General features: G+C 40.8%; 1 protein-coding gene across 1 annotated transcript in view; it reads right to left on the reverse strand.

The window, feature by feature from the left end:
* The window catches only part of NPC1 (NPC intracellular cholesterol transporter 1), a 46,365-nt gene extending 20,551 nt beyond the window's left edge, over positions 1-25,814 (reverse strand). Inside the window, exons 1-6 of the mRNA XM_089517175.1 lie at positions 25,510-25,814; positions 8,224-8,346; positions 7,580-7,686; positions 6,443-6,618; positions 3,268-3,435; positions 1,244-1,493 (exon numbers count right to left, since the gene is read on the reverse strand). Coding sequence (XP_089373301.1) covers positions 1,244-1,493; positions 3,268-3,435; positions 6,443-6,618; positions 7,580-7,686; positions 8,224-8,346; positions 25,510-25,605 — 920 coding nt within the window. The 5' untranslated portion in view covers positions 25,606-25,814. The remainder of the gene's footprint in view (positions 1-1,243; positions 1,494-3,267; positions 3,436-6,442; positions 6,619-7,579; positions 7,687-8,223; positions 8,347-25,509) is intronic.
* Between the last annotated feature and the right edge of the window lie 564 nt (positions 25,815-26,378).

The raw sequence follows: 26,378 nt of genomic DNA on the forward strand, positions 1-26,378 counted from the left end.
TTGGCTACAGCTGGAGGCCAGAGGCCTGAGCCTCAGACGGACGTGCAAGGTCAACTGAACAAGACTAAATGTAAATATGATATGTGATCTGTCTGAGCTGGGATTGGTTTCTATGTTGCATAGCAACTTATACAAAAAGAAGGCTGGACTTAGTAGTCACATCGTGGGAATATTGTATATGAGAAAAAAACACTGTCTTAGTGAATTCTGGGAGTTTGGAGTCTGAGAGTTGAAGATAGCGTGGTGTGACAGTAAGAGTTTTTTGCTAGCTTGTGTTATTTAGAAACAAGAAATAAAACCCTCTAAGGAGTGAACTGCTGGAGTCTGATTCTTTAATTAAACAGCTGTTTCACTAGGCATTGTTCCAGGAAGCTGCAAAGCCTGTTTGGAGTTTTTGTTTTGTTCCTGTTGGAGAAAGAGGAGCTGACATCTTCATCCAGTTGGCACCAGAACGGGACCACGGGCAAGGTTCATCACCCAAAATATTAACATCAATTCCTATTTAAAGCAAACAATTAGATGAGAAAATGCCCATGAATGCTAATCATTCACAAGATGGTTGTTTATTTTGCCTCATTTTCTGCTGCCTCTGTAATTTCAAAGCCCTGTGTTTAGTTGAAGGTACAGAGTGCACTGTCCACACTAAATTATCCCTGAATTTTGCCTAAATCAGTACTAGCAGAAGTCCTGTATTACAAAATGACATGAAAGTTTAATATAATTGATATATACTGCTTATCAAAACAGTAATTGAAAATATGACTTGTACTATTAAATGGCTTGATAGTTTAATATAATTGAACTTAACTGTTAGCAAAATAGTAGAAAATGGAAAAGATATGTGGTAACTAGATCTGATTTAAAATATTTCTGAAAAGATTACAATATGGCGAAAATAAAAAGTTACATAGAGGCATAGGTAAAGGAAGAAAAAGTAGAGGTTTATAAGAAGTGATAAACACCACATCATCAAAGGGAGGAAGTATATTTTTTCCATATTTATAGCAATTTATGGATTTGTTAAATTGTGTAATTACAAATTGTGTGTTACATGATGTCTATATTTTCTATATATTATTGATGTATTCCTTTAAAAAAACTAATAGAAATATGAATTATATAAAAAAAATTAGCAGAAGTGACATTAAGGTAAGCCACCCTTGTACACACTCTGTGGACATATTAATCATTACTATAACGTTTTGGTTGCTAATGTATAAAAAGAAGAGAGAAGGCTATTTACCTGTAACACCAGACTCCAAAAACCGCTCCAAAAAAGACAAGTAGAAATCCTGTGTAGGAGATCCACATGATGACATACATCGCATCTAAGCCAAGCAAAAGCCAAGGTGCAGGAGGTGGAGGGGGTTGTGGTTTGGGGCCACAGACAATAGAGCAGTCCTGACAACTGCAGGGCCCTGTGACATCATCCACAGACTCATTGCAGCCTTTGGTAGCATTGTTCATAGGAATCATCCCATGGACAGGAACATCTGACAATAAAGGTTTTCATATGTCACAGAAAGATAAAGGCAGCCAGGTTGGAAGGCCACAAATTCCCCAGAACTGTCATAGGTTAGCAAATCATATCATAGAATATGATTATGGGGACATAATCCATATCATCAGATTCTTTTTTATACTGTTTTGCTTTATATACACTGCCGTTAAAACACAATTTAAATAAATACTTTTTTGCATAAATGCTATTCATCATGATGGATATATATTTCTTTCAGTTTTCCAGTCACTATGCCTCCATATCTCATTTGCTGGAGAAGAAGCGTGGAAGGGTGCAGCTGCACTCATCCCCTGCTTGTGAGCTTCATATGAGCAACCAGCTGGTTGCCTGGGTAAACAGAACAATGGTCTAGAGACTCAATTTTATAGTTCCATTAATCTGATGTAGCTGGGCTTTTCGTATATCTTTGAGTATTTTATTGTAGTACAGATATACCTCAAGAGCCAGCATGGTGCAGTGGTTTGAGCATTGGACTATGAATCTGAAGACCAGGGTTCAAATCCCTTCTCAGCCATGAAAACCCACTAGGTGATGTTGGGCAAGTTACAGGCTCTCAACCTCAAAGGATGGCAATGGCAAACCCTCTCTGAAGAAACTTACCAAGAAAAACCTATGATAGTTTTGCCTTAGGGTCACCATAAGTTGGAAATAACTTGAAGGCATATGACAACAAATAGGTATACTTCAGTTAACAAAGCAGATGTGTTCCTGTGCATCTTCAACAGAAAATGTGGCAAATATAACATGGAAAGAATAGGGATAGGTTCCTGGACCACAAAAAAGATGAACAGTTCAACATCCCTGGCTTCAGATGGAGAGAAGGGGAGGCACAGCTCTACTATGCCTAACCCAGAGACAGAGGAAGGGCTATCCCTCCATTCCACTGGCCATAGCCATGGCCTCAGGGGAACAGAAGAATCAGCAGTAGCTGCTGGACTTGATCCCCTCACCCATTGCCATTCCCTTCTCCTTTTGTGTCAGGTCTTTTTTAGATTGTAAGCTTAAGGGCAGGGAGTTGTCTAATTAACAATTTGTAAGCTGCTCTGGCAGAGGAGTGGGATATGAATACTCTAAATGAATAAATGAATGAACATGTTTCAGTAATCTTTTATTCAAAACTAATAATATGAACATGTGAAATGGAAACACTCAGAGCAGGTAAGCCTTGCCTGAATGAACAAACAAAAATGACCGACTGAAGGCTTGTTCCAAAATGCATCCAGAAATAACTTTTTCTTTAACTAGCCTCCACTATTCATATGATTTCCATATAGATTTATGCTCTTTAACACATCAGGGGTGTCTAGTGAGGTAAGTTTATCTGTCTTCCCTTTTCTTTCTGTTTTGCTGTTCACACATGCTTAATAAGTAGCTGCTCTTAACATTGCCTGATACAGATAGGCACATGGAGTTACAACAGAAACAGTTAGAGCAGAGACTCTTTTTTTACCAGCTCAAGCTTTATTGTTTTGTTTACTGCAGACACACTGTTGTAGACCAACAGAGTAAGTTTTGCTTTCTGTAGCTTTTTTTCACGTTCTTCCTAATAGTACTGCTGAAAAACTAGATAGAAGACAAGGAAGAAAAGGCAAGATGGGCATGCTTAAAAAGACTTTGTAAAAAGGATAATTGTCAACTGAGGTATCCTGTACAGTTCAACCACTTAAATGTCTCAATGTAGTACTGCAACTCTCACTAACTATGCTCAATTGGGAGAAATAATTCATAATATTTGTTTTCCCTACCTGAAAATATTGGAATCATGTTGAAAGGAGTCTGGCCATTATCCTTGCTGAACATATACTGAATCCAGTTAGTTGCATTGCATTCTTTAGGATCTTTTCCACACAGCAGTCCCAGTGCTTTAACATTGCTTGATGGAGCCTCCACATCTTTACAGGCATTATACATGGCTGTAAACACAATTTTAAAAATAAGACTGCAATACTCAAGGATACAAACAGAAATTCTGGGGGTTGATTCATCAACCACAAGAAAATGACTCTTAGTTTAGGGTAATGCAACAAATTTTTAATGCAGTCTAAGGTTAACCATTGCTTCACAAATCTTTTCATTTGTTCCCTAATCACCAACTATTGTCCTCTTAGTCATTCATTAACTGCAAAAAATGCAGAAGAGCACTGTTTTGCTTTCTACTGCTTTTTACACAAGATAGAATGCTGCCTTTGCCTTCTTCAAAGGGCTGTGGGTAGTGCAAAGAAGGCACAATTTGAGAGAGAGGATACACAGCAAAGGCACAGCTAAATAACACAACCAAACTTGTGGGAGAAAGCCTGACTTCAGCTGCAAGGAAACCCATCATATGCTGGTTGCAGAAACAGACCAGCTCTTGAGGCCACAATCTCAAACACAATGGGATATATGACACGTTAATTGGCAAGACTGCTGGATGTACTCTAGCCCAGCTGCTTTCAAAGACCAATAAAACAGAATTACTAAAAATGGCTTTAAAAATACTAAACACTTTCTGATGAGGAACAATTTGGATAGCACTATAATCTGGATATAAAGTGCTAACTGGACAATTAATTTCTGAAGTAAATCGATGACAACTAGCATTAAGTCAAAGGAGGCATGTCTATGCAACAAAAGAATCAATTTAATGATTTCACTAACACATGTGTGTACATTCTCCCTATACAAACATATGTTATTTCATTTCACTACATTCAAATGAACTGCTTTATTTTTCCTAGTAATTATCAGACCTCACTTAAAAGTCACAAGCATTTCATTTGCTACTTTATTTTTGTGAGGGGACAACTAAAACAAATCATCCTGAAAAAGAAAGGAGCAATGCTGGATGATGATGATGATGATGATGATGATGATGATGATGATGATGATGATTTTTGCCTCCCCCCCCCCCCCCCCCAGTTTAGGAATCAAGGTGGCTCATAACAATCAAATCAAACATAGCTAAAAATTCACGACATACTAAAGTAATTATACTAATGTAATTAACTATCAAAAATTAAAACCATTAAGTGGAAAACAGCAAATTGAAAATTCAGCATATTATGCAAGGTCCTTTCCCCTTGAGCAATCAATCTCCCAAGGTCTGTTGAAACAAACAAAAAATGCCTGTGGAAAGATATCAAGGGCAGTGCCAGCCTAACTTCTCTGGAAAGGGAATTCCAGAGCCTGGAGCAACCACAGAAAAAGGTTCTTTCCCTTGATGTACTAACCAGATGTATGAAGTTAGTGGGAAAGAGAGAAGGGTCTCTTTAGAAGATCTCAGAATGTGGGCAAGTTCATATGGCAGAATAGAGTTTTTCAACTAACCTGGATTTGAGCTATATAGGCACTTGATAGACGGGTCCTATGGGGTGCCGTCGTCACGTGCGAGTTGCGGCGCTTTTAGACGCCCCTTGCTCATGACGAGGGCATCAAAATGGTGGCGCCCTGTACATACAGGCATCGCCATTTTGACGTGACGGATGCCTAGCATCCGCACATATCGGCGCGGTTGTGATGCTGCAAGTGCGCCATTGGCGCCTTGCGGTGTCACAATGGTGCCAGAAAAAGAAGCCGCTTTTTGCGGCTTCTTTTTGCTGTGTGATGGAACTGCGTGGTTTGTCCGCTGCGGTTCCCTCGCGCAGCAAACTAGGGCGGCAGCAGACCGCCCTTTTGGGCGGTCTGTATCCCACCATAGGTAATCAAATTGTGTCTGGAAATGGACCAGCAACCAGTGGAGGTGTTGCAAAAAGGCAGTTGTGCCCCTGTTAACAATCTTGCTTCAGCTCTTTGGATGAGCTGAAAGTTCTGAACACCATGACCATATCTGATGTCTCAAGGTATGGGTGCAGCTGAAGCACAAACCTCAACTGTGCAAAAGCACTTCTGGCCACTACTGAAACTTGAGCTTGAATTCAGGACTACACCAAAGCTGTGGACCTGAATCTTCAAGGGGAGCGTATCCAGCAAAGGCTAAATCCCTATTCCCCAATCTGTCTTTTGACTGACCAGGAGCACCACTCTCTTGTCTCGATTAAGTTTCAGTTTGTTCACCCATATCTACTTCACTCTTGATGACAGGCAATTGTTTAAGATCAAAACAGTTTCCTTAAATTGTGGTGGAAAAATGTAATAGATGGACAGAACACAAAAGTGTCCAGTACCCATGTTCCAATATTCCTACCCAATCATCTCTACTCATTTTCCCAGGTATGAAGTATGGGTGTGAAACCTCAACTTTACTCAACTGCCATGCTTCTGGCTATAAGACAGAACCTATATGGAGCATTTTGAAGACACTCTACAGATTAAATACAAAATGATAGTACAAGAAATAAATGTAAGTAATGACATAAAGAATGAACAACATATATAAATCTTATTTAGTACAATATTAGCACATTTAATGGTCAAGTTTACATAACTGTTTAGGACATAGATTATTTAAATCTCATTGCTTTGAATCATCTTGATTTAAATCAAACCACCCCACTGTTTTCCCAAGCAGGGATAGAAGCACTGGATCAATGTCCCAAGTAACTAAGCTGAATTCCTCTGACTTCTCAAACTTTAGAAACTTTGTAGTTCAGGAATAGGAAAAGGAATGAATGGTTAAAAGGACGCTTGACAACAGAACTGGGGTGGAGGGATTAAAAATATTTCTCTATTATACACCAGTGGAAATTCAATGCCAAATTCACTGTTTTGTAAAAGGAACTGAAATTAGACTTCCTAAACTGGTCTTGCAAATATAATTAATGTTAGGTCCCAATAGAAAAATTACCAAAAAATTTTTTTTCCAAGCACCCTGCTTTCCCTGCTCTGATTCATGAACTTTTTTCATTTAATTCATAGACATGTGACCTGCAGATGACCTATACATTTTATCCACACATATTGTGCAGATAAATAATGGCTTTTTATAAAATCTGTCTTGCTTACCATTAGAAAATGTTTCTCCAATGTAATACTGCAGCTCTGTGATGCTGGTTTTGTTCTTTTCTGTAACTGGATCAACATATGGTATTGTCTGTGTAACATTCAAAAATTCTGATTGATGAGGACTGCAGGTTAGTTCACAGAACAGGTTCATCAAATTATAAAAACATGATGGGCACCTGGAGAGAAAAACAGCATCAGGAATCTGTACACTTTTTTCTGTATTTGTGCATAATATATAGTAATTTCATAAGAGGCAATACTTGCTTTCCAGAAAGAAAAAAAAAGACTCAAATGTCAAAATTTTAAAGTAGTAACATCCTCACAAAATTTGTAGGTAACCAGCAAATCCTTCAACTATATGCAGTACTGGAAAGTCCAAGAGAACTTCACGAGAAAAAAAGAAGCCCAACTACATAGTTCAGTATAGTGCTGAAGGCAAATCTTACAGCCTAATTTTATTTGTGCTTAGTTTTACTATGTTCCATGGGAATTAGTATCATATTTAAATTGCACAGAGTTATAATTTGCCACTGTATGCTATTTCTGTCTCCTTCTCCAGAAAAGGCCACTTTGATTATAAATGAAGAAAACCAGAAGGAAAACAACTTTCCATTAAGTGGGAGTAATTTAAAAGAGGTCATTAAGATAAATAAAAAGCATTAAACAGTCAATATTTACAAGCATTTTACCTGAGTAATGTTTAGAGCAGTGGTTCCCAACCTTCCTAATGCCACGACCCTTTAATACAGTTCCTCATGTTGTGGTGACCCAAACCCATGAAATTATTTTCATTGCTGCTTCATTAACTGTAATTAAATAGGTGTCTTCCAATGCTCTCAGGCGACCCCCATGAAAGGATCATTCGACCTCCAAAGGGGTCCCGACCCACAGGTTGGGAACCACTGGTTTAGAGAATGCTGTCTACTATAATACGCCTATGTGTTAATATTCACCATCCAATGATCAAAACAACATATGAATTAAGACAGATGTGATATTGAATGAGTTTGTAAATATGCATTTTTCTTCATCTGTTTTAGAAAACTAAACATCTACTGGACATCCTCCAGTTTACAAAAAAGAGAGGAATATAACCCCTCTGTACAAAGTACAACATGCAGTAACTGCCTTACATACCTGGAAAGAAACTGCAGAGGGAGTTCCATGTTGTTTTTCAAAGTATGAAGCTGCTGTACATCACAGCAAAGGCTAACATTCTCAAAGAAAAGTCCTGGGCAGAGTTCCTTAAGAGAAAAGTAGATACTTAAAAATAAAACTTTAAAAATAATAAAGCAGTCCCAGATGTTTTTCTACTTCTGATTCCAAACATCTGACTTGCAAATTGTAAGCCACTCTAAGAGCTTTTAGGGCTGTGTGGGGCATAAATACCATAAATAAATAAAATAAATAAAACATTTTCTACTGATTTCAAGAGGATATTTCTAGATTGTGTTCAAGGCAGATTTTTGAATTAGCCAGTGGCCATGCTATTTGGTGATTCTGAGAGTTGTAGTAAATAATAGTAGTATTTCCAAGCTCTGTGCTTAACTGTTGCAGTGCTTAAAGCTAGGAGATGTGTATGCCAATTGCTGATAACAAAATCTAGAAATCATGACATAGTGTGCAGTCATGCAAAACATGTTATGTTTTGTATGGGCTAAATCTTTTACATATGCTACAGAGTGTTTAAGAAAAATATGCATAGATCTTTACATCATGTTTACTTAGAGTTCTTATTTTAAAGAAAAATTCCATAAAATGGTAATTTATTAGTGATGTACCTGAACCAAGTCATAGCCATCCTTTGGTAATGGCAATGCTGGGCCATTATATTCACAATTGTATCGTTTATCTCCAGAAGCAGTTCCACATTCACCATACCAGATACATGAGTCTGAGAAGACCTGCAGGGCAGAAGGAACTGAGTTAAGATACTAATTAAATAATTCTAAACATGTTTGTTGTTGTTGTGTGCTTTCAAGTCGTTTCTGACATATGGCGACCCTAACGCCAATCTATCACAGGTTTTTCTTGGCAACTCTCTTTGGGGTGGGGGGTTGCCATTGCTATCCTATGAGGATGAGAGAGTGTAACTTGCCCAAGGTCACCCAGTGGGTTCTTATAGCAGAGCCAGGATTCAAAGCCTGGACTCCAGAGTCACAGTCCAACGCTCAAACTATTACACCACACTAGCTCTATTTTGAAAATTTCAGACATATTAACAGGTCACAGCAGTGCTGTTAATCTGAAGTAATCAAAAGATATGAGGAATCTCAGCTTACATCACATTACATAACTGTAATAAATAATGACATATCACAAACTGCTTTTGAAGTTCACCTCAGTTTCAAAGGTAGTTGCCCATGCAATCAAAACGAAAGTTCAAATCCCTGGTAGACTAGAGCAGTTTTACAAATCTAATGTTTTATAGTACAGACACAAACGTCCCTGATAACTTTAAAAAAAAAAGGCATGGCATGCAATAACTATTTTGTTATCCTTTGTATTCCATCACTTTATTTGTACCCCAAAAACTGGTGGCACAAGATGACTTATGAAATAAAAAGAAGTATAAATGTTTTGTTTTTTTAAAAATCTACTGTATGCTAGAAGTCTTTTTCTCAGGAGCACCAAAACAGTTGGTGGAAAAGAGGGGGGGAGGACCTCCAACTCAAGCAGAACTTCCAATTTTCTACTTATGTCTAAACCATAAACTGAAATGGATTTTCAAATGTGAAATTTCACCTTTACATCTGAGTTCTTCATATTTCTGGGTCTCTTAATTGTTGTGACTCAGTCAGACATAAATACAGGATCTCTTTGACTATTAATTGTGAAATATTAGCCATCATGGTATGACAACTATATTACAGTGGACCCTTGTTATACGCTGGGGTTTGGTTCCAAGATCCCCCATGTATAACAAAATCCGTGTATGCTCAAGTCCCATTAAGTATAATGACACAGCAAAATGGTGTCCCTAATAAAAAATGGAACATCAAGGTAAATTTATACTTTTTTGGAACATTTTCAAACCGTGTATGCTTAAATCCGTGTATAAAAAATCCGTGTATAAGAAGGGCCGACTGTACTGCCAAAAAATCAAATACAGGCCTGTTACAGACTGCCAAAATAAAGCTGCTTCGGGTCTCTTTGGAGGTATGGAGGTTTAAATGATGCATGCATCCTAAGAATCCAGAAGCTGCGCCAAAGCTGCACTCCAGTGCTTAGGAATGGAGTGTGGCTTTGGCGCGACCTCCGGACTCTTAGGACCCATGCATCATTTAAATAGCATACCTCCAAAGAGACCCGAAGCAGCTTTATTTTGGCAGTCTGTAACAGGCCACAGAATCAATGCATGTTAGTTAGTTTCACTTATAAAGATGACTTGGGAGTTGTTTGCATTGCAAAATAAAGAAGCTTCAAACTAACCTGAAGCCTGCCTGTTTAGATGATGTATGATGCAAAACCTGGTGGAAACCAACACCAAGCCGTGCTCCGGAGCTAAAAACTGGAGCAAAAAGAAACTCTGTATATGAGATGGGTTACCTCTTTCATCTCCAAGAGTGAACTCCCTCCTCCAAATGCCACCATGCTAAAATTAGCTTTTTAAAAGAAGCACCCTCCAAGAGTTGCTTTTTAAATCCAGTTACAACATGGGAAGGAAGAAGGAATTTTTTAAAATCTCTGGTCACTGATTAGAATTTACATATAGTACTTGTTGGCAAAAACATGAATTGTATGGAGGGGGATGAGCTTCCAGAATCAGTCTTCATATCTGCTCTGAGATATTACTACTAAAAATTCAAATCAAATTTACCTTTGGGAATGGAAACTCAGTCTGCATCCTATCTCTGAATGTCTAATTAATGAATGAGGAAGCATTACTGTTTCCCTGCATCTACTTGCAATGTGTTTTCCTTTTATAAGTACTGGTTTAATCAGAAGAATGTGCTAAACATTTGAATAAGCTGGCTTAAAATTCTGTGATAAAGCAGCACAGGTAAATACTAAAGTTTCATAAGGCAGGGGATGGCAATGGAGAAGAATCTGCAGTGCAAAGATTTCTGCCAAGATATCTCACATGGATCATGTGATCATGATCCATGTGACAGTCATCTGGTAATAACACTTCACCAAGCACGTCAAATGAAATGCCTAGCATCAGCAACTTCATCTTGCCTCAACATGATAATTTAAACAGGGCTTGAAGGGATGTCATATTGAGGAGGGAACAAGCTTGTTTTCTGCTGCTCCAGAGAACAGGACCTGGAGCAATGGATGCAAGCTACAGGAAAAGATTCCACTTCAACATTAGGAGGAACTTCCTGACAGTACTAAGGGCTGTTCGACAGTGGAACACACTCCTTCCTCGGAGTGTAGTGGAGTCTCCTTCCTTAGAGGTCTTTAAACAGAGGCTGGATGGCCATCTGTAGGGGATGCTTTGATTTAGATTTCCTGCATGGCAGGGGGTTGGACTGGATGGCCCTTGCGGTCTCTTCCAACTGTATGGTTCTATGATTCTAGTTACCTGTTCATACCTTGCAATAGTTCTGAAAAGCACCCAGTATTAATATCCTCCTACTGTAGATTGGCAGAAGGAGGCTGAGATAATAGTTGTTTGACTCTCTGGTTGCTTAATAGCTAAGGGAATATCTGAACTAGAGATGTAGTCACAGCATCAGTTTGGTATACTATGCAATGTTTCCTCACTGTTCTGTGAGGAAACTATGAGGGTGAGGAACCAGATTCTCCACTCCACAGCTCTCCATGCTCTGGATGCGATAAAGGAACATGGCTACACACCCTGATATCATCAGATCCATTCCCCGATTGCCAAGTTTTCACACAGTGCTTCAACTGGAAACCTTGCTCCACTTTCCCACAGAAGAAAGAGGGAAGAGATGCCCTCTCAGCCAGTCTTGCAAACATGAGCTAAGACTCAATCTGTACTCAGTACCTGCAAATGCCTCCTGAATGGTGATGGCTTCATGAGCATGTCCGGAGGAAGACTAGAATGTAGGTAACCCACTTGGTTATCTCCAATCACTCAGTGATTAGAGATAACTGGGAGACTGCCTCCACATCAATTTTGGAGGCTTCTGGGAAGCAAAATTAACATCCTCTGTATGACATATTAGGCTCATGGGCCAGAGATTTTCCCATTCCCCATTGTAATATATGACAGATTGCAAAGAATAAATTCTTACTCTTCAAATATTATATAAATGCTATCACACTACTAAAGTGTGTTGTCAAACTCTTAATGCTACATTATTCATAAGTTACAATTATGTTTTGAATTCATAATGATCCACACAATATTTTTTGCCACAAATTGCATTTCCAAATCCTTTTGGACACAAGCTTTAGAGAACACCACACATTCTAAGTAAGTATAAAGATGATCCCCCCCAGACAATAGATTGCTAATTACATAGGCACACATCCTCCCATCCTTAGGCCTTGCAATTCAACAATAGACCAACACACAGATTAACATGTAAATCATTTCTTCCCACAAGGGTCACACGAGTATATATATACCCCACATACTTCCATGGCACCACTCTTTGAAGATGCCAGCCACAGACACAGGCAAAACGTCAGGAATAAATTCTTCCAGAACATGGCCACATAGCCTAAACTTTGAATATTTCTGTCCAAGTATATCAATGGCACCGAAACAACAAGTTTTTAAAATCATGTTATTTAATTTCAGGAAGCAATCTCAATGCATCCTAAAGAGAACATGCTGTATTATCTTAAGAATGACCTTCAGTAGTTTTATTGCATGTACTTTGGTTGCAAGGACAGATTCCTATGACTTTTGTTCAACCTTGACTTTGATCTTTGGGGGGGGGTGGGAGGAAACTTGCAATTTTGCATCACAAAGTACTACATCCTTCCTTTCTCTATTGCTTAGCAATTCTTCATGCATGAGGTTATGCTCACTATAGTCAGCATGTATAAAGAAAAGGGAGGCCAGGATTCTGCAAGGCAAGTTGTTACGCAATGGGTTCATTCACATGCAGTATTTTAACTACTCCATTGGAAAATGTAATTGTACCATCCAAATTCTGAGCTGCCAGTTCTGTGCTCATATAAATACACTCACTGTTGCTTACTTTTCCACGTCTTCATTTATTCCCAACAGCTCTTCACTATGTTGCACACAGCAATCATTACACCCACCCAAGCTCACTCAAAGCATGGTTTGATACTCTCTCTTTCTTTTTTACTGCAATAACCTGCATGACTAGTTAGTTTTCATTCTGTACACAACAACAACTAGAAACCTTCCATGAATGGCACTCCTGCAAGGTATATGGGGCAGCGCGGACGTGACATTGTCACGCCGCGCCAGGGCGCATAGTGCGCCCCTTCCCCGGCCGCAAAAGGAGCTCCAAAACAGAGCTCCTTTTGCCGTTTGCGTCACTGGGCGCAGCTTTCAGACGGCTGCGCCCAGCGACACAGAGGAGAAAGGGGCCAAGCGGCCCCTTTCTCCTCCTCCCCGCCGCTGTGGGGTGTCCTTGGGGCTTGAAGCCCCAAGGACACCCCTTTCCAGGCTGCGGGGAAGGGGCCTTTTGCCGCTTCCCCTCAGCCTGGAAAGTGGCGGATCGGGGCCACAGCGGCTGCCGCTCTGGCTACTGAGGCCCCGATCTGGCGGGGAAACAGGCGGGTGCAGGCCGCTGCTTTTCAGCGGTCTGTAACCCGCCATTAATTCCCTAAATGAGAGTACTACAAGCAAAATTATTCTTGGTCTGCTTCGAGAATGAGCTTTAAAGAAAAGTGCAAGCCACTTGTTTAAAGGAATGAGCTTTAAAGGAAAGTGCAAGTCAATTCTAGAAAGTGCTAGAACTTCTTGTATTTAGCAGCATGGGAACTACAGCCCTTGCTAGACTGTCAGAGCAACATTCTTTAAACATGCCAAAAAGGTAATTGTGACGGAAATGACACAATTGATCTGCTGACTGCTGATGCCAAGGCACCAAAGCCAAAGTAATTCAAAGAATTTTCTGTCTATCCATGCTAAAATGCCACAAGAATAATTTGGTGAACATTTTGATCCCCAAAATCCAAGGTATAGTATTGTTTTCTGTGTAGCACCTCTCCCAAGTAGTTCTGGCCAAGAGCTGCTCAAGAGGATATTATTGTATGCTACTATGCATGTTGTATACTACCATTCACAAGACACCTATGTGGATATACAAAAATTATTAATGTTACCATAGTTCTTTTAAATAATAAAAATTAAAAGGAAAATTACAAATCTTAAGTTTCAGTTGTGATCTGGCACAGTTGCCAAAAAACTGGGGTCCCAGGAGGGCACCCACAAATTAAAACATTTTAGGGGAATTTTAATAGCTCAAGTAAATTATATGTTGATCAGGGCAACAGTCAGCCTTGAGATCTTAACCCTATTTATACCAGTTCTAAATCACACAGAACTCCAGCAGCAATTCCAAATAGGTTTTCTAGTTTTATTAAGAAAATAATCGACACACACGCACACACAAGAACTAATGAAGCAAAGGTAGTAGAGACCTTGCTAATGGTGATATGTTAGCGATCCTGAAGCATGGTTCAAATAGATAGGCATCCGGAACAGAGAGGGCTCAATAACCGCCTTGGCAAGTGGGGTGGCCAACATACTGTGGAGCCTAGTAGAACTGACAGAGTGTCTGCACAGTTACAAACTAGACCAAATTACTATTGTCTAGGTGGTGGTATATATACCCAAAATCGTATCTCAGGGCAGTAATCATGGAATGTATGGATTACCTCGCTGCTAGATGGTTTTCCAGGACAGAAGAATGGTCAAGAAATTGAAGGAAATGTTGGGGTGATTGGTGTGAATATCTCAGACAAAGAAAAACCCCTTGCTCTTGGAGAAATGTCCTTTGTCTGTGTATCCACAGTCACCTTCTTTGGCCATGATCCCATCATCGCCCTCCATAGACAAAAGGGATTATGCTGATGCCTTGGGTGATCTCATTATGGTGGGTGCCTTGTTCACTCCCTTGCCAGAGCCAACCCAATTTCCAAATATAGTATGGCCAGGTTAATACCTGGGGTCGCCTTTTCAGGTCACTCAACTCAGCATTCCTTTTAATATTAAACTGATATCAAATATGAGGGGTGATCAGGGGCCTGACCTTGGGGTAACAGCACCCACTCCCTATGTAGCACATGCATAAACAAAGTTATCCACAAGTCACAGTCTCTCAGTCTCAAACCTTCCAAAGAAAACCCCATGATAAGTTTGACTTAAGGTTGGCATAACTTGGAAACAACTGGAAGGCACACTAGGAAAACATATAAAGTAACTGCACTAAAATTCACACTAAACTCCAGAATGGACTCACCAACCCACTGACAATGGAGCCACCAGTCTCCCTCTACTCATATTAAAGCTCCATTGTCCGTGGGTTAGTGAATCCATTCTGGGTTTTACTGTAAATTTTAATGCAGTTACTCTATGTGCTCATTCTATTTGACAATATTCAACATTTTGGATAGTTCCTTTAAAGTTCAGATAAATACAGAGTAAATTCATAAACTGGACATGAGCATTCTCAGGTTGCACCAAAAGCTTTTCTATACAGTCCTGCATGGGTGACATCCAAAAACGATGCTGGGCATGTAAAAAAGCCCTATGCCTTAAAATGCATGGTAAGGTTTTGTTTTTATATTTTATGTGAGGGCAGGTCTGACAATACAGATTATCACTGTGGGTTTTTGCTGGACCCCAGAACATAATGAGCAAGAATGGCAAAGACTTACATGCCCTACCTTCCAGACCACCCTGGCCTTCTTCATTCATTGTACAGCCTACTTGTTATATGGACAGTGTTGTAATGGGACAATATTCGCAGGTACACTTGTGGGTGGTTGTGAAATAACAGCATGTGCTGGTGGCCTGACCAAGGACAGCTTCCTTCAGGCTCAAAAAGGATTCAGGCCTGTGCCAATGAACATTCAAAATCAGAACACTTCACATGCAGCCAGTCGGTGCACTATAGTCTAAACAGTGGTTAAATGGACTTAATATGGGAAGTCTCAGACCACTGCTGTTATTTTATCATTATTTATTTATTTTATTTACTTCTCATCTTTTTCTCAGCCCAAGAAATCTAGGCAGTTTACAGAAATTAAAACTATCAAATAAAAAAATTTATAAATAAATTTGCAAAAACACAATAAATTAAAGCAACTTAAAAACACAAGTGTGACATTATGTGGAACAGAGAACCAAACAATCAGAAAAGAGAGATGTGTAATAGTAATGACAATTTCAAGTATCCTGATATTTGTTAGAAGTTAAACTCTGCCAAGAGTATGAAATCTAACAAATTCCCTGCAGCCTGCAAAGCAGCGGATCGGGGCCTCAGCGGCTGCCGTTGTAGCAGCTGAGGCCCCGATACACCGGAGAAAGCAGTGCCTACAGGCCGCCTCAAAGGGGCGGTCTGTAACGCGCCCCAGTCAGCCTGACATGGATCCCAGGAAAGATTCTAGAGCAGATCATTAAACAGACAGTCTTTAAGCACTTACAAAGGAATGCCGTGATCACTAAAAGTCAACATGAGTTTCTCCAAAAACAAATCATGCCAGACTAATCTTATCTCTTGTTTTGATAGATGGCAGATGAAGGGAATGTTGTGGATGTGGCATATCTTGATTTCAGTAAGCGTGTTGACAAGGTCCCCCATGATATTCTTGCAAACAAGCTAGTAAAATATAGCCCTTGCGGTCTCTTCCAACTATGATTCTATGAAAGCACCAGCCTGATTTTACAGATCACTTCCCTTTTCAAAAAGAACTGAGGCACTATTGTGAGAACTACAATGTTTCTCTTTGCAAGTGTCTGACAATACCTTGGAACAGTTTCAACCAGTGCCTACTTGAATTAATGACCCTTGTTCTCCAGCATTCGTTGCTGTGGTTTGAATGTTATCTATGTCAAGGAAATGCAACATGGGACATGCAGTTATAGAAATAAAATATGTATGTGAGAGTCAGAATGACTAAGCATGAACAATTAAGAAATCACACAGGTGTAAAGGATGATATAATTTAGAAGTCTTGGGAGCCAAGGACAAAATTAAGGAATGTACATTGGTAACACCTGAGACTTGTTACATGTACAAGGTGATCAGATGATGTTAATGGGTTAGACTTGAGTATGGGATGAACAAAAGTCAACCAATCATTGTGAACGTACACACCCACTGGGTGGTAATTGTCTAGTGGGTGGTAACAAACATTTGCTATAATAATTGCCAGTTTTGCTAATGTAACTTGTGGGTAGTTGTGGAGTACTGGTAGAGTGTAGAGATATTGTGGATTGTTGGGCATATAGAGATAGTAACTGTATATAGTAGAATAAAGTAGATCTTTTATCTAAGACTACTGAGTTGTGTTGGTGTCTTGAGTGAAGATACAAGAACCAGCAGAATCCTGATGGTGTTTGGAGACATCTGAAGAAGAAGAGTGAGAAGGCTTGGAGAAGATTGTCAGGGTCTTCAGCCTATTCTCAGAAAACTCTGCTGCTTTGGGAGAAAGCAATAATCACTGACCAAAGCTGGTCAGCTCAGCTTCATTAACAAGGTGGTGAGTTACAGCCTGAGGTGAAGAGCAACAACTCCCATCCTCCCTGACAATCTAGTGCACATACAAAAATTCTCAATAAAGCTACACATAGAAATGATTACACTGAATTCTAAAAAGTTATCTGCTGCACTTACATAGCACTAAGATCCATGTGGGAAAACTAGGAGTGGTGAGTGGAATGGAGGGCAAGAGGAAGAGATTACTTTAATCCTTTTTTCCTGTGTAGTCCTACATTTCATTAACATAAAGACTTTAGCATACAGAACATACACTGTCAGAAATATGTGCATGTGTGCCTTGAAGAAGCCTGTTGACTTACCACACTAGAAATGGGACACATGAAACGTAACATAATGAATCTTCCCACATGACATACTTGTGATTCTCAGCTGCAGCCTTGCTGCATTAATTGTTTCTTCCCAGCAAAGCTTGGTGAGCTTCAGTGCAGCTCCCATGGCACCCATCTGTATATTTTGGTTATAAAGGCCTCCACCAAAAATATTTCTGTGTAAAGTTAATTTCAGTTCTATGAACACTGCATAAATGTTCCTCAAGAAAAAGAGCAATGTAAAAAAGACTATTCTTCCCATTAAACCAAGATATCAGCTCCATACAAATAAGGGACAAACACTATATAAATGATAATCCAGACATTTCACCAAACCATGGTGTAAGCTAACCCTATTTTGAAACCTAAGTCATGGTCTAATATTTTTTAGGTGAACCAACACTTGCAGCTGTTTGTCCGATTTCATTCTCCAGGTGTAGTGACTGCTAATGATAGAAGGGCAGTTTCAGTTATGGTTTGTCAACTACATAATCACAACTGGCCAGAATTAAGCTTCCTTAACTATGGTCCTACATGCTTGAATTGTGTCAGGACAAATGAATGCAGGTTTTTTTGCTAGCTAGATTTTGCCTGAATACTACTGGTTTTACTAAAAGAAGGCTGCTTTAATACAACATCCACCTACATACGTGGTCACAAATAAAATCTCATGTTTTAGAGTTTAATTTCTGTTAAATAGTGATGCACACAGACACTATTTAGACTATACAGATTGCATAATAGTTCAATATTCTTCTATTTATAGCTACCTAGAGGCTGCAGCTTCCCATACACATAACTAATAGTAAATAATGCTTAATCAGGATTCTGTTAAGAATGTTTCACCAGCCACACTCCCAACAATGACACAGTTTTATTATGCCAGAGGAGACATAGTAAAACACTCCCACTAGACTCCATGGAGACTGCAATACAAACTCACCCTGCACAGACAAGGCAACTAAACCAGAGGAAAGTATTATACCTAATTCAGTTCTCCTGTGCAGCAGAATAAGGTGTGGAAATATCTGTATCACTTCATACTGCAAATCCAAGATAAAATTTCAATCCAGATTCAGGTGCACAAAACTGGGTTGCCAGAAGCCTGGCTAGCCCCTTCAGTCCCATATCACCCAGAGGGTCATAAGACCCTGAACTGTCTTGGGAAGGGGGAATCTGCCCAAACTGAGAATGACCTTCCATAGACAGAGTCCTTCTGCTAACAGAGGGCACATTTTGGCTCCAACATGCCACTTTCAATGTGCTTCTTTGTGAAAGCTCCCTATAAGTACAACATTAGTGCATCAGAGAAAAGGGTAATGGTCTAGCTCTCTTCTACTCTATAATTCTCTAATTACATCGAATTTCTTTCAGTGAAGGGAAAAAGTCGGATGTGTGGCCCCTGATCCACAGCTCTTCTCTTTGCTGCTCTCTTTGCCATGCTGCAAAGCCCCCAAAAGGGAACACCGTACATATGCTGAGATACACTGAGTGACCTGTATCATTTTGCCTCTGTGTCTATTGAATTATGGGTAGTTAAATGGCAAAAAGAAAGGCATTCTAAAGCTAGTTCTAATCACTTCAATAGGATATCCTCTTGCTACGCTTGAGTTAGGTAGGTTGAGAGAGAAGCATTTTTGTACCAGCTGCTTCTTTTAGGAGATTATAGCCAGGAAGTCAAACCTGGGACTTTGTGGGTCAAGCCTCTACTGTTCCACATACAGTCTTTTCATTCCTGAGCTGAGCAGCTATCACTTAGGATGCTGGGGAGAAGCAAGGGAGCAACTCCTGTAACAGATTACAGTAGGCCCTTGGTATCCAGTAGGGTTTGGTTCCAGGACAGACATACACACACCCCATGTGGATACCAAAATCCATTGATGCTCAAGTCCCATTAAATAAAATGGCTCAGTAAAAGAGTATCACTTATATACAATGGCAAAACCAAGGTTTACTTTTTGGGATTTATATTTTGGGGGGGGATATTTTCAAGCCATGGATGGCTGAATCCGTGGACAAAAAAACTTTGGATACTGAAAGCCAACTGCAAAATGTTCACTCGTGAAGGTATTTTTAGTCTATTCTGAAAGCATCTGATTAGGTTTTAGAGCTCTAAAACAGGAGCCCTTATTCTAGGAAATCTGCCTTTCTATATTTTTATTTAGAATCATTCTTGTTAACAGGACACCCAACTGTAGGACGGTTGCTAGTAAGACATCCAGAAATGGGAGCCACTTCTACAGCTTTCAGAAGTGGACCTTGAATCCACTCATAGTTTCTCAATAGATCACTCTTTGCTGCTACCCAGTTCATGGCCTTTTCAATGATGAGCTTGCTGTTGATACAAGCATATCTTCTGCATGGTACTTGGCACAGAAACACCAAGGTAAGTTTCTCATGTGCAGTTACATGCACATTAATTTTTGAACAATTAATGATCAAAGGTGCAACTTAATCTTTGAGTTTATGTGCATACCTCCAACCAAATGGAGACTGAACTATGGGGGTAGGGTGGTTGTTGAAAAGCATCCTTGTTTAGCATTGGTTGTTGCCCTGTCAAAAGTTGCTTGCAGGCCAATACTAGCTGCACCGGGGCTACCAGAGGACTAGGAACTGTTTGGAGAAAAACTGAATGTGGTGGATACCAGCATGTGCTGCTGCGGTCCCCCTGCTTGCTTGTTATGGATGTTTTTAACAGGAAAGCCCATGTGGAGAATTGTCAATATGTAATTTGCCACTGCACAAAGAGTAAAGTGCATTTCATAATTCCCTCTGCTTCTCAAAATCAGAACTGAGTGCTGCCATACACAAAGGAAAAATAAGAACAAGTGGGGGAAGACTCCAAAACAATTAAGGAAAATTACATATGTCTAGTGGCAACATAACACTCAATGTGCTCTACAGAAAACTAGATGGGAATGGGAACAGAAAAAAGGATCATGAAAGATGACATAGCAGATTGTAACAGTGAGAAGCATTTCATACTTTTAACATTTTGTTGCAGTCTCCACTTTATTATAATGGCAACTCCACCACCATCCCTTGCATGACTGACATATTCTCTCTCTCTCTCTCTCTCTCTCTAAGCACCTTCAGACTAGCAAACACTCTAAGGTCCAAAACACACTGCAGAAATAATCCAGTTCGAGACCACTTTAACTGCCCTGGCTCAATGCTAAGGAATTTTGGGAACTGTACTTTTGAGAGGCATTTAGCCTTTTCTGTCTGGTGCTACAATAAACTACACTACCCAAGAGTCCCTAGCACTGATTCAGAGCAGTTAAAGCGGTCTCAAACTGGATTATTTCTGCAGTGTTTTTGGACCTAAGTTGCCCAAGCTTCTGAACTCACAGGCCCCAAAATGTAATTCTATGCATTACAAATGTTTCTCAAGTCATTTGAAATAAACACTGGAAAGCAAGTTGCAAAAAGTCATGCATGGTGTCAGAACACAGTCCAAACGTATTCAAGAGACAAGGTACATTCACTTCTTCCACTCCTCTTAACTATGTGTGAAACAAGAAACTCACAAATAGTTTTGTTTTCACTATCTCGCTGAACTTTGTATCCCTGCCTGCAATACATAAAACAGTTTCCTAGAAACTTTGTGAAATAGGAGACTTAGATTATTGGCACTCTAACAACTGCTGAGAAATTGATTCAGTTTAGTAAGTTATGTCTAACACACTTTATTACCATTTTGCATTCACATGACATCTGAATGGCAAATGCAGTGATGAATACAGGTGTTAACTGTGTTAAAAGAGTTTTTCACAGAATAGAACCACATTGTAGCATCAAAGAAAGTTGTACAGTAAGACAGAAACACTTACTGCATTTATGGCAGCAGCTTTGCGACAAATACACATTTTATTAGATCATCTACTTCATATCTATGTCACAGTGGCTTGTGAGTAACATCTGGCAAGTCACCTGCTCCAACTGACCTCTCAATCCTCGCTGCAGTAGAAACACTACTCAGACATTTTAACCTTTATATTAGATTCACCACTGCAAGATGTTTTTTCAATGCATTTACATGGGAAATCAGATCATGCAACTGTGAGGAATTCAACTTTTGATAAATAAAAAGTTAATAGAAAAAAACCAGTTGAGCTGAACTATGTATTTCAAGAGAGAGCGATCAAACTAATCTCCATGGGATACTTACTGCATAATTTTGCCATTCCTGTCCCATAAATTTTGATCTCATCTCCTAAAACAGCTATTCTCAATCTCTGGCCCACTACACATTTTGAACTTGCAGTTCTCAAAATCAGTTACTGGTCAGTCTGGCTTGGGAATCAGTCAAAAATTTCTGGAAGACCACTGAACCTCTGAGCCTAAGGGCCACTGTCCTGAGCTATATGATAACACTTCTTACTTCACTTGAATCCCTCTTTAAAAGCCACTTTTCCCATGTTGTCTTTGGTAGAGTCCCCTTGTTCACATGCAATATTGCAACTAAGCATGTAAGTAAATCATAAGTTGCCTAGTGAAATACAGTTGTTCCTCCTTATCCATGGATTTTTTTATCCACGGATTGAAGCATCCACGGCTTGAAAATATTTTTTAAAAAGTATAAATTCCAAATAGGAAACTTTGATTTTCCATTGTATATAAGGGACTTAATTTTTCTACCCCATTGTATTTAATGGGACTTGAGCATCCACAGATTTTGTTATCCACTGGGAATCCTGGAACCAAACCCCAGTGGATACCAAGGACCCACTGTAATGGCCAGGGCAGCAGTTCTTTTAATGGCTGTTTTCTACACAACCATTAAAGGGACAGGTGTTTGTTGCTGTGTGCCTTCAAGCAGTTTCCAATTATGGTAACTCTTCGTTTTCAGAGGATTTTCTTGGCAAGACTTGTTCAGAAGGGGTTTGCCTTTGCCTTTCTGACAAAGTACTGCCCCTTATTTTACCTGGCACTCCTGTGTGTTGTACCTGGCATTCTTATGTGCCCCATGTTGTTTTCTTCATACCTGCTGTTTCCATTTCCCCCAATTCCCCTGTTTAAAAGTTTAGATTAGAACATAAAGTCCTTACACACCAAGATACACACACACACACACACACACACACACAGAGATATCCCTTATCTGAAATGCCTGAAACCAGAAATATTATTTATTTTTAATTGTTTTGGATCTTTTAATACCCTGTATACATATACATACTAAGATATAATGAGGCTGGAGAGAGACAGGGAATTTATGAAATAATGGAAGGTATGGATTCCCACCAATTGACAGATCCTTGTGGCTCTCACAAATACAGAAAAGTACAAAAGTTTGCAGACATACTACAGGTACATACTATGCTACTTGTGTTGTAGCTCAAAAAGTTTTGGGTTTTGGAATACTTTAGATTTTGGAATTCTAGACAAGAGATATTCGACCTGTGCATGCACAGACACATTGACAAGAGAGGTGTTCAGTTGAAACAAGCCTAGCCTGAAGTCTACATAACACTACCTATACCTATTCTCTGAAATACTCTCAGGTACTTTTCAATTAAGTACAGAAATACATGGTGCAAAAGTGAGGGATTTTGATAGGAAATAATTATTGTTTATCTTCGGGACTGTCCAATATCTTGGTGAATTTTCAATTATCTTGGAGATCTATGGTGACATAGCCCTACACTCCGGGTGGGGTGAAGTGGCCTATCAACTTTAGATCCTTGAGCAAGTTTAAAGAGCCAGTGTGGTGTAGTGGTTTGGGTACTGGGTTATAATTCTGGAGACCAGGGTTTGATTCCCTGCTCGGCCATGAAACCCACTGGGAGATCTTGCGCAAGTCACATGCTCTCAGCCTCAGAGGAAGGTAATGGCAAACCTCCTCTGAACAAATCCTGCCAAGAAAACCCCATGACAGGGTCCCCATTAAGTGAGAAACAATGTGAAGGCACACAACAACAACAAGCAAGTTTATGACTGAAGTCTAATTCACAGATTTTTTCAAATAAGGAACTGGGAATGAACTCCAGTATCACTCCAGCACCACAGATGTTCTCTGCTTTCAGAACAAGGAGTTCACAGGAAACAACCAAAACCCATTTTCCCCAGATGTTCTCTTCACCCACCTCATCTGTGGTTTCAAGAACAAAACAGAAGCAGGAGATCAGCAAAGGGGACTTTGTAGCACCTTTGAGACTAACTGAAAGAAAGAATTAGCTTTTGTAGATTTGAGACCACTTCCCTGTGCATCTGAGGAAGTGGGCTCAAGTCTACGAAAGCTCACACTACCAACTTCTGTCTTTCAGAAAGGCTGCATCCGCAGGGCAGAAATAATCCAGTCTGTAGTTTTTTGTGGGTTTTTCAGGCTATGTGGCCATCTTCTAGAACATGGCCACAGAGCCAGAAAAACCCACAAAAAACTATGGATGCTGGCCACGAAATCCTTCGACTTCAAATCCAGTCTGTCATCACTTTAAGCGTCATGGCTCAATGCTATGGATTTTCTGTAGTTTCTTGTGGCACCAGAGTAGAGCTCTATAAATATTCAGAACAAATATGAAATTAGCTCCCTGTCTGAGAAAATTGACCGTAAGTCATTATAATTTCTCTTCATGGGTTTAAAGTTTTAGGGTCCACTTGCACTGCAGAAATAACTCAAGTTTGACACCGCTTTCTCTAGGAACTGTAGTTCTGTGAGACATTTAGCCTTCTCTGTCAAGAGAGCTCTGGTGCCACAACAAACTACAGTTCCCAGGATTCTGTAGCAGCCAGCCATGGCAGTTGAAGTGGTGTCAAACCAGATTATTTATGCTGTGAGGATGCAGCCTTAGTCTCAAAGGTGCTACAAGATCCCTTTGCATGCTGATTCCTTATACTAATATGGTTGATGTCTTTGAAATGTACCACCATGAGAAGCAGGAGATGGGAGTGCTGGAGTGCGCAGGTGGCATTAATGAACGTGGTCCCATAAATAAGGCAGAATGACTGGGAATAAGTCCCGTCAAACTGAGCATGGTTTACTCAGGGTTAGCAGATGTTCTCCCTGCAAGGGAGGCCAAGGCACTGCAAAAATGAAAATCTAAGACATTACAGAATAAAAGCTAAAAACACTACTATAAATGTCAGTCCATGCTTCTTAGTCATGCTCAAAATGGAGGGCGTTTTAAAACTCCTCCTGGACAGAAGGTTGAAATGGAGGGCAGGTCCTGGAAAAGGAGGATGTCTGGCCATGCTGGGCTTCTTCCTGAGGAAGCATACAAAGAGGGCTGCCTTACAACACACTTTCCCCACTCACAGGGATGGAGCTCTCCTCCTCTTCTGCAGTCAACGCTTTAGTTAGTCAGACTTTGCTCCCTAACCAATCCAGAGTCAAAATGCTGTTGAGGTCTGAGGGATGCTTGAGACCAGGGTTCGAATCCTGGCTCGGCCCTGGAACCCCACTGGGAGGGGTCACACTCTCTCAGCCCCAGGAGATGTCAGTGGCAAGCCCCCTCTGAAGACACCTGCCAAGAAAACCCTGCAATAGTGTCACAGTGGTTTGAGAGTTGGACTGTGACTCTGGAGACCAGGGTTCAGACACACTCTCTCAGCCTCAGAGGGAGGCAAAGGCAAAGTAGGTTGTCCTTAGGGTCCCCATATGTCTGGAGTGACCAGGGTGCGAAACACACTGCAGGAATAACCCAGCCTGAGACCGCTTTAACTGCCCTGTCTCAATGCTGGGGAACCCTGGGAAGTGTAGTTCTGTGAGACATTGAGCCTCCTCCGTCAGAGAGAGCTCTGGTGCCAGAATGAACTATGCACAATCCCCAGGGTCCGCTGCCACTGAACCAGGGCAGTTAGAGCGGCCCCAGACTCATATGAGCAAATCTAAGTTGTGCAAAGGTGAAATGAGGTCCCAATGCTTCAGAGAACGTGGGTCGCTGTGTTTCCTAAACGTCCTTTCTGTGTGTTTGTTGCTGTGCCTCAAAAGTCACTTCTGTGCATTTACCTGTGCCTTAACAATCATTTCTGTGCATTGGGTTGTGATGTCTGTGTGTTTGTTGTTAAAAGCCCCTTCTGTGCAGTGGCTGTCCTGCATCTAAAGTAATTCCTAACTTATGGCAACGCTAGGCCGGCCCTGGCAGCCTTCCCACGCTCACCAACAGCCCCAGCTACCACTCACCGGGCCGGGAAGAAGCGCCAGGAAAGAGGCGGCGAAGGCGAGGCTGAGGCCCCCGAAAGAGCCCCGTCTGCGGGGCTGCTCCCTCTGCCTGACCATCTCTCCCAAGGAAGCGCTGCTGCCGATGCTGAGGCTGATGCTGCCTTTTGCCGGCGGAGCTTCGACGAGGCTCAGTCACAGTCACCCGACTGCACTGGGAAGGCCTCCCCGCTCCGCTCCTCCCCTCCGCAGCTCTGGGCGGCTCCCGCAACCAAGGCCCGGCCCTGCTCCCCTCCTCAGGCGCCTGGGACGAGGACGATGACTAGGCCTCAGCCCCGCCTTTTCCTATGAGGCGACTAGGCCTCGGCCTCTCACTGACCGGGCCGCGCCCAGGCGCCTTCCCGCCCACAAACACACCCGGGTGGTTTCTCTCAGGGAACCGGTTGCGCAAGCCTTGCTTGCATCCAGAGTGGATAAATCACCCGTTTTGGCACCGCTTTTGTCTGGCTCTTTGCTATGGAATTCTGGGAGTTGGAGTTTGTTGTGGGGCCCAGAGCAGAGTATTGGGGCGGGGGACACCTGTCTTGACAACAACAGTACATTTAAAAGGGATCTGGGAGTCTCAGTGGGGCACAACTTGAACATGAGTCACACAAGTGTGATGCACCAGCTAAAAAGGCCAATGTGATTCTAGGCTGCATCAAGAGTAGTATAGTGTCTTTCCCAAACGGTGCCTTTCAAGAGATGTTTATCAAACAGGAGCAATTTCTCTTAAATTCGAATGAAAAGAAAGTGGGGCCACAACACATTCACTTAAAGTCACTAGTTTCGCGCAATTACGTAAATACACATGGCATTCAAACTGGCTCCCCATTGCCAGAAAATACCATGCC

Source organism: Sceloporus occidentalis, unplaced genomic scaffold (assembly GCF_023333645.1).
Source record: "Sceloporus occidentalis isolate IW3139 unplaced genomic scaffold, rSceOcc1.0.p SCAF_3, whole genome shotgun sequence".
NCBI classification, from domain to species: Eukaryota; Metazoa; Chordata; class Lepidosauria; order Squamata; family Phrynosomatidae; genus Sceloporus; species Sceloporus occidentalis.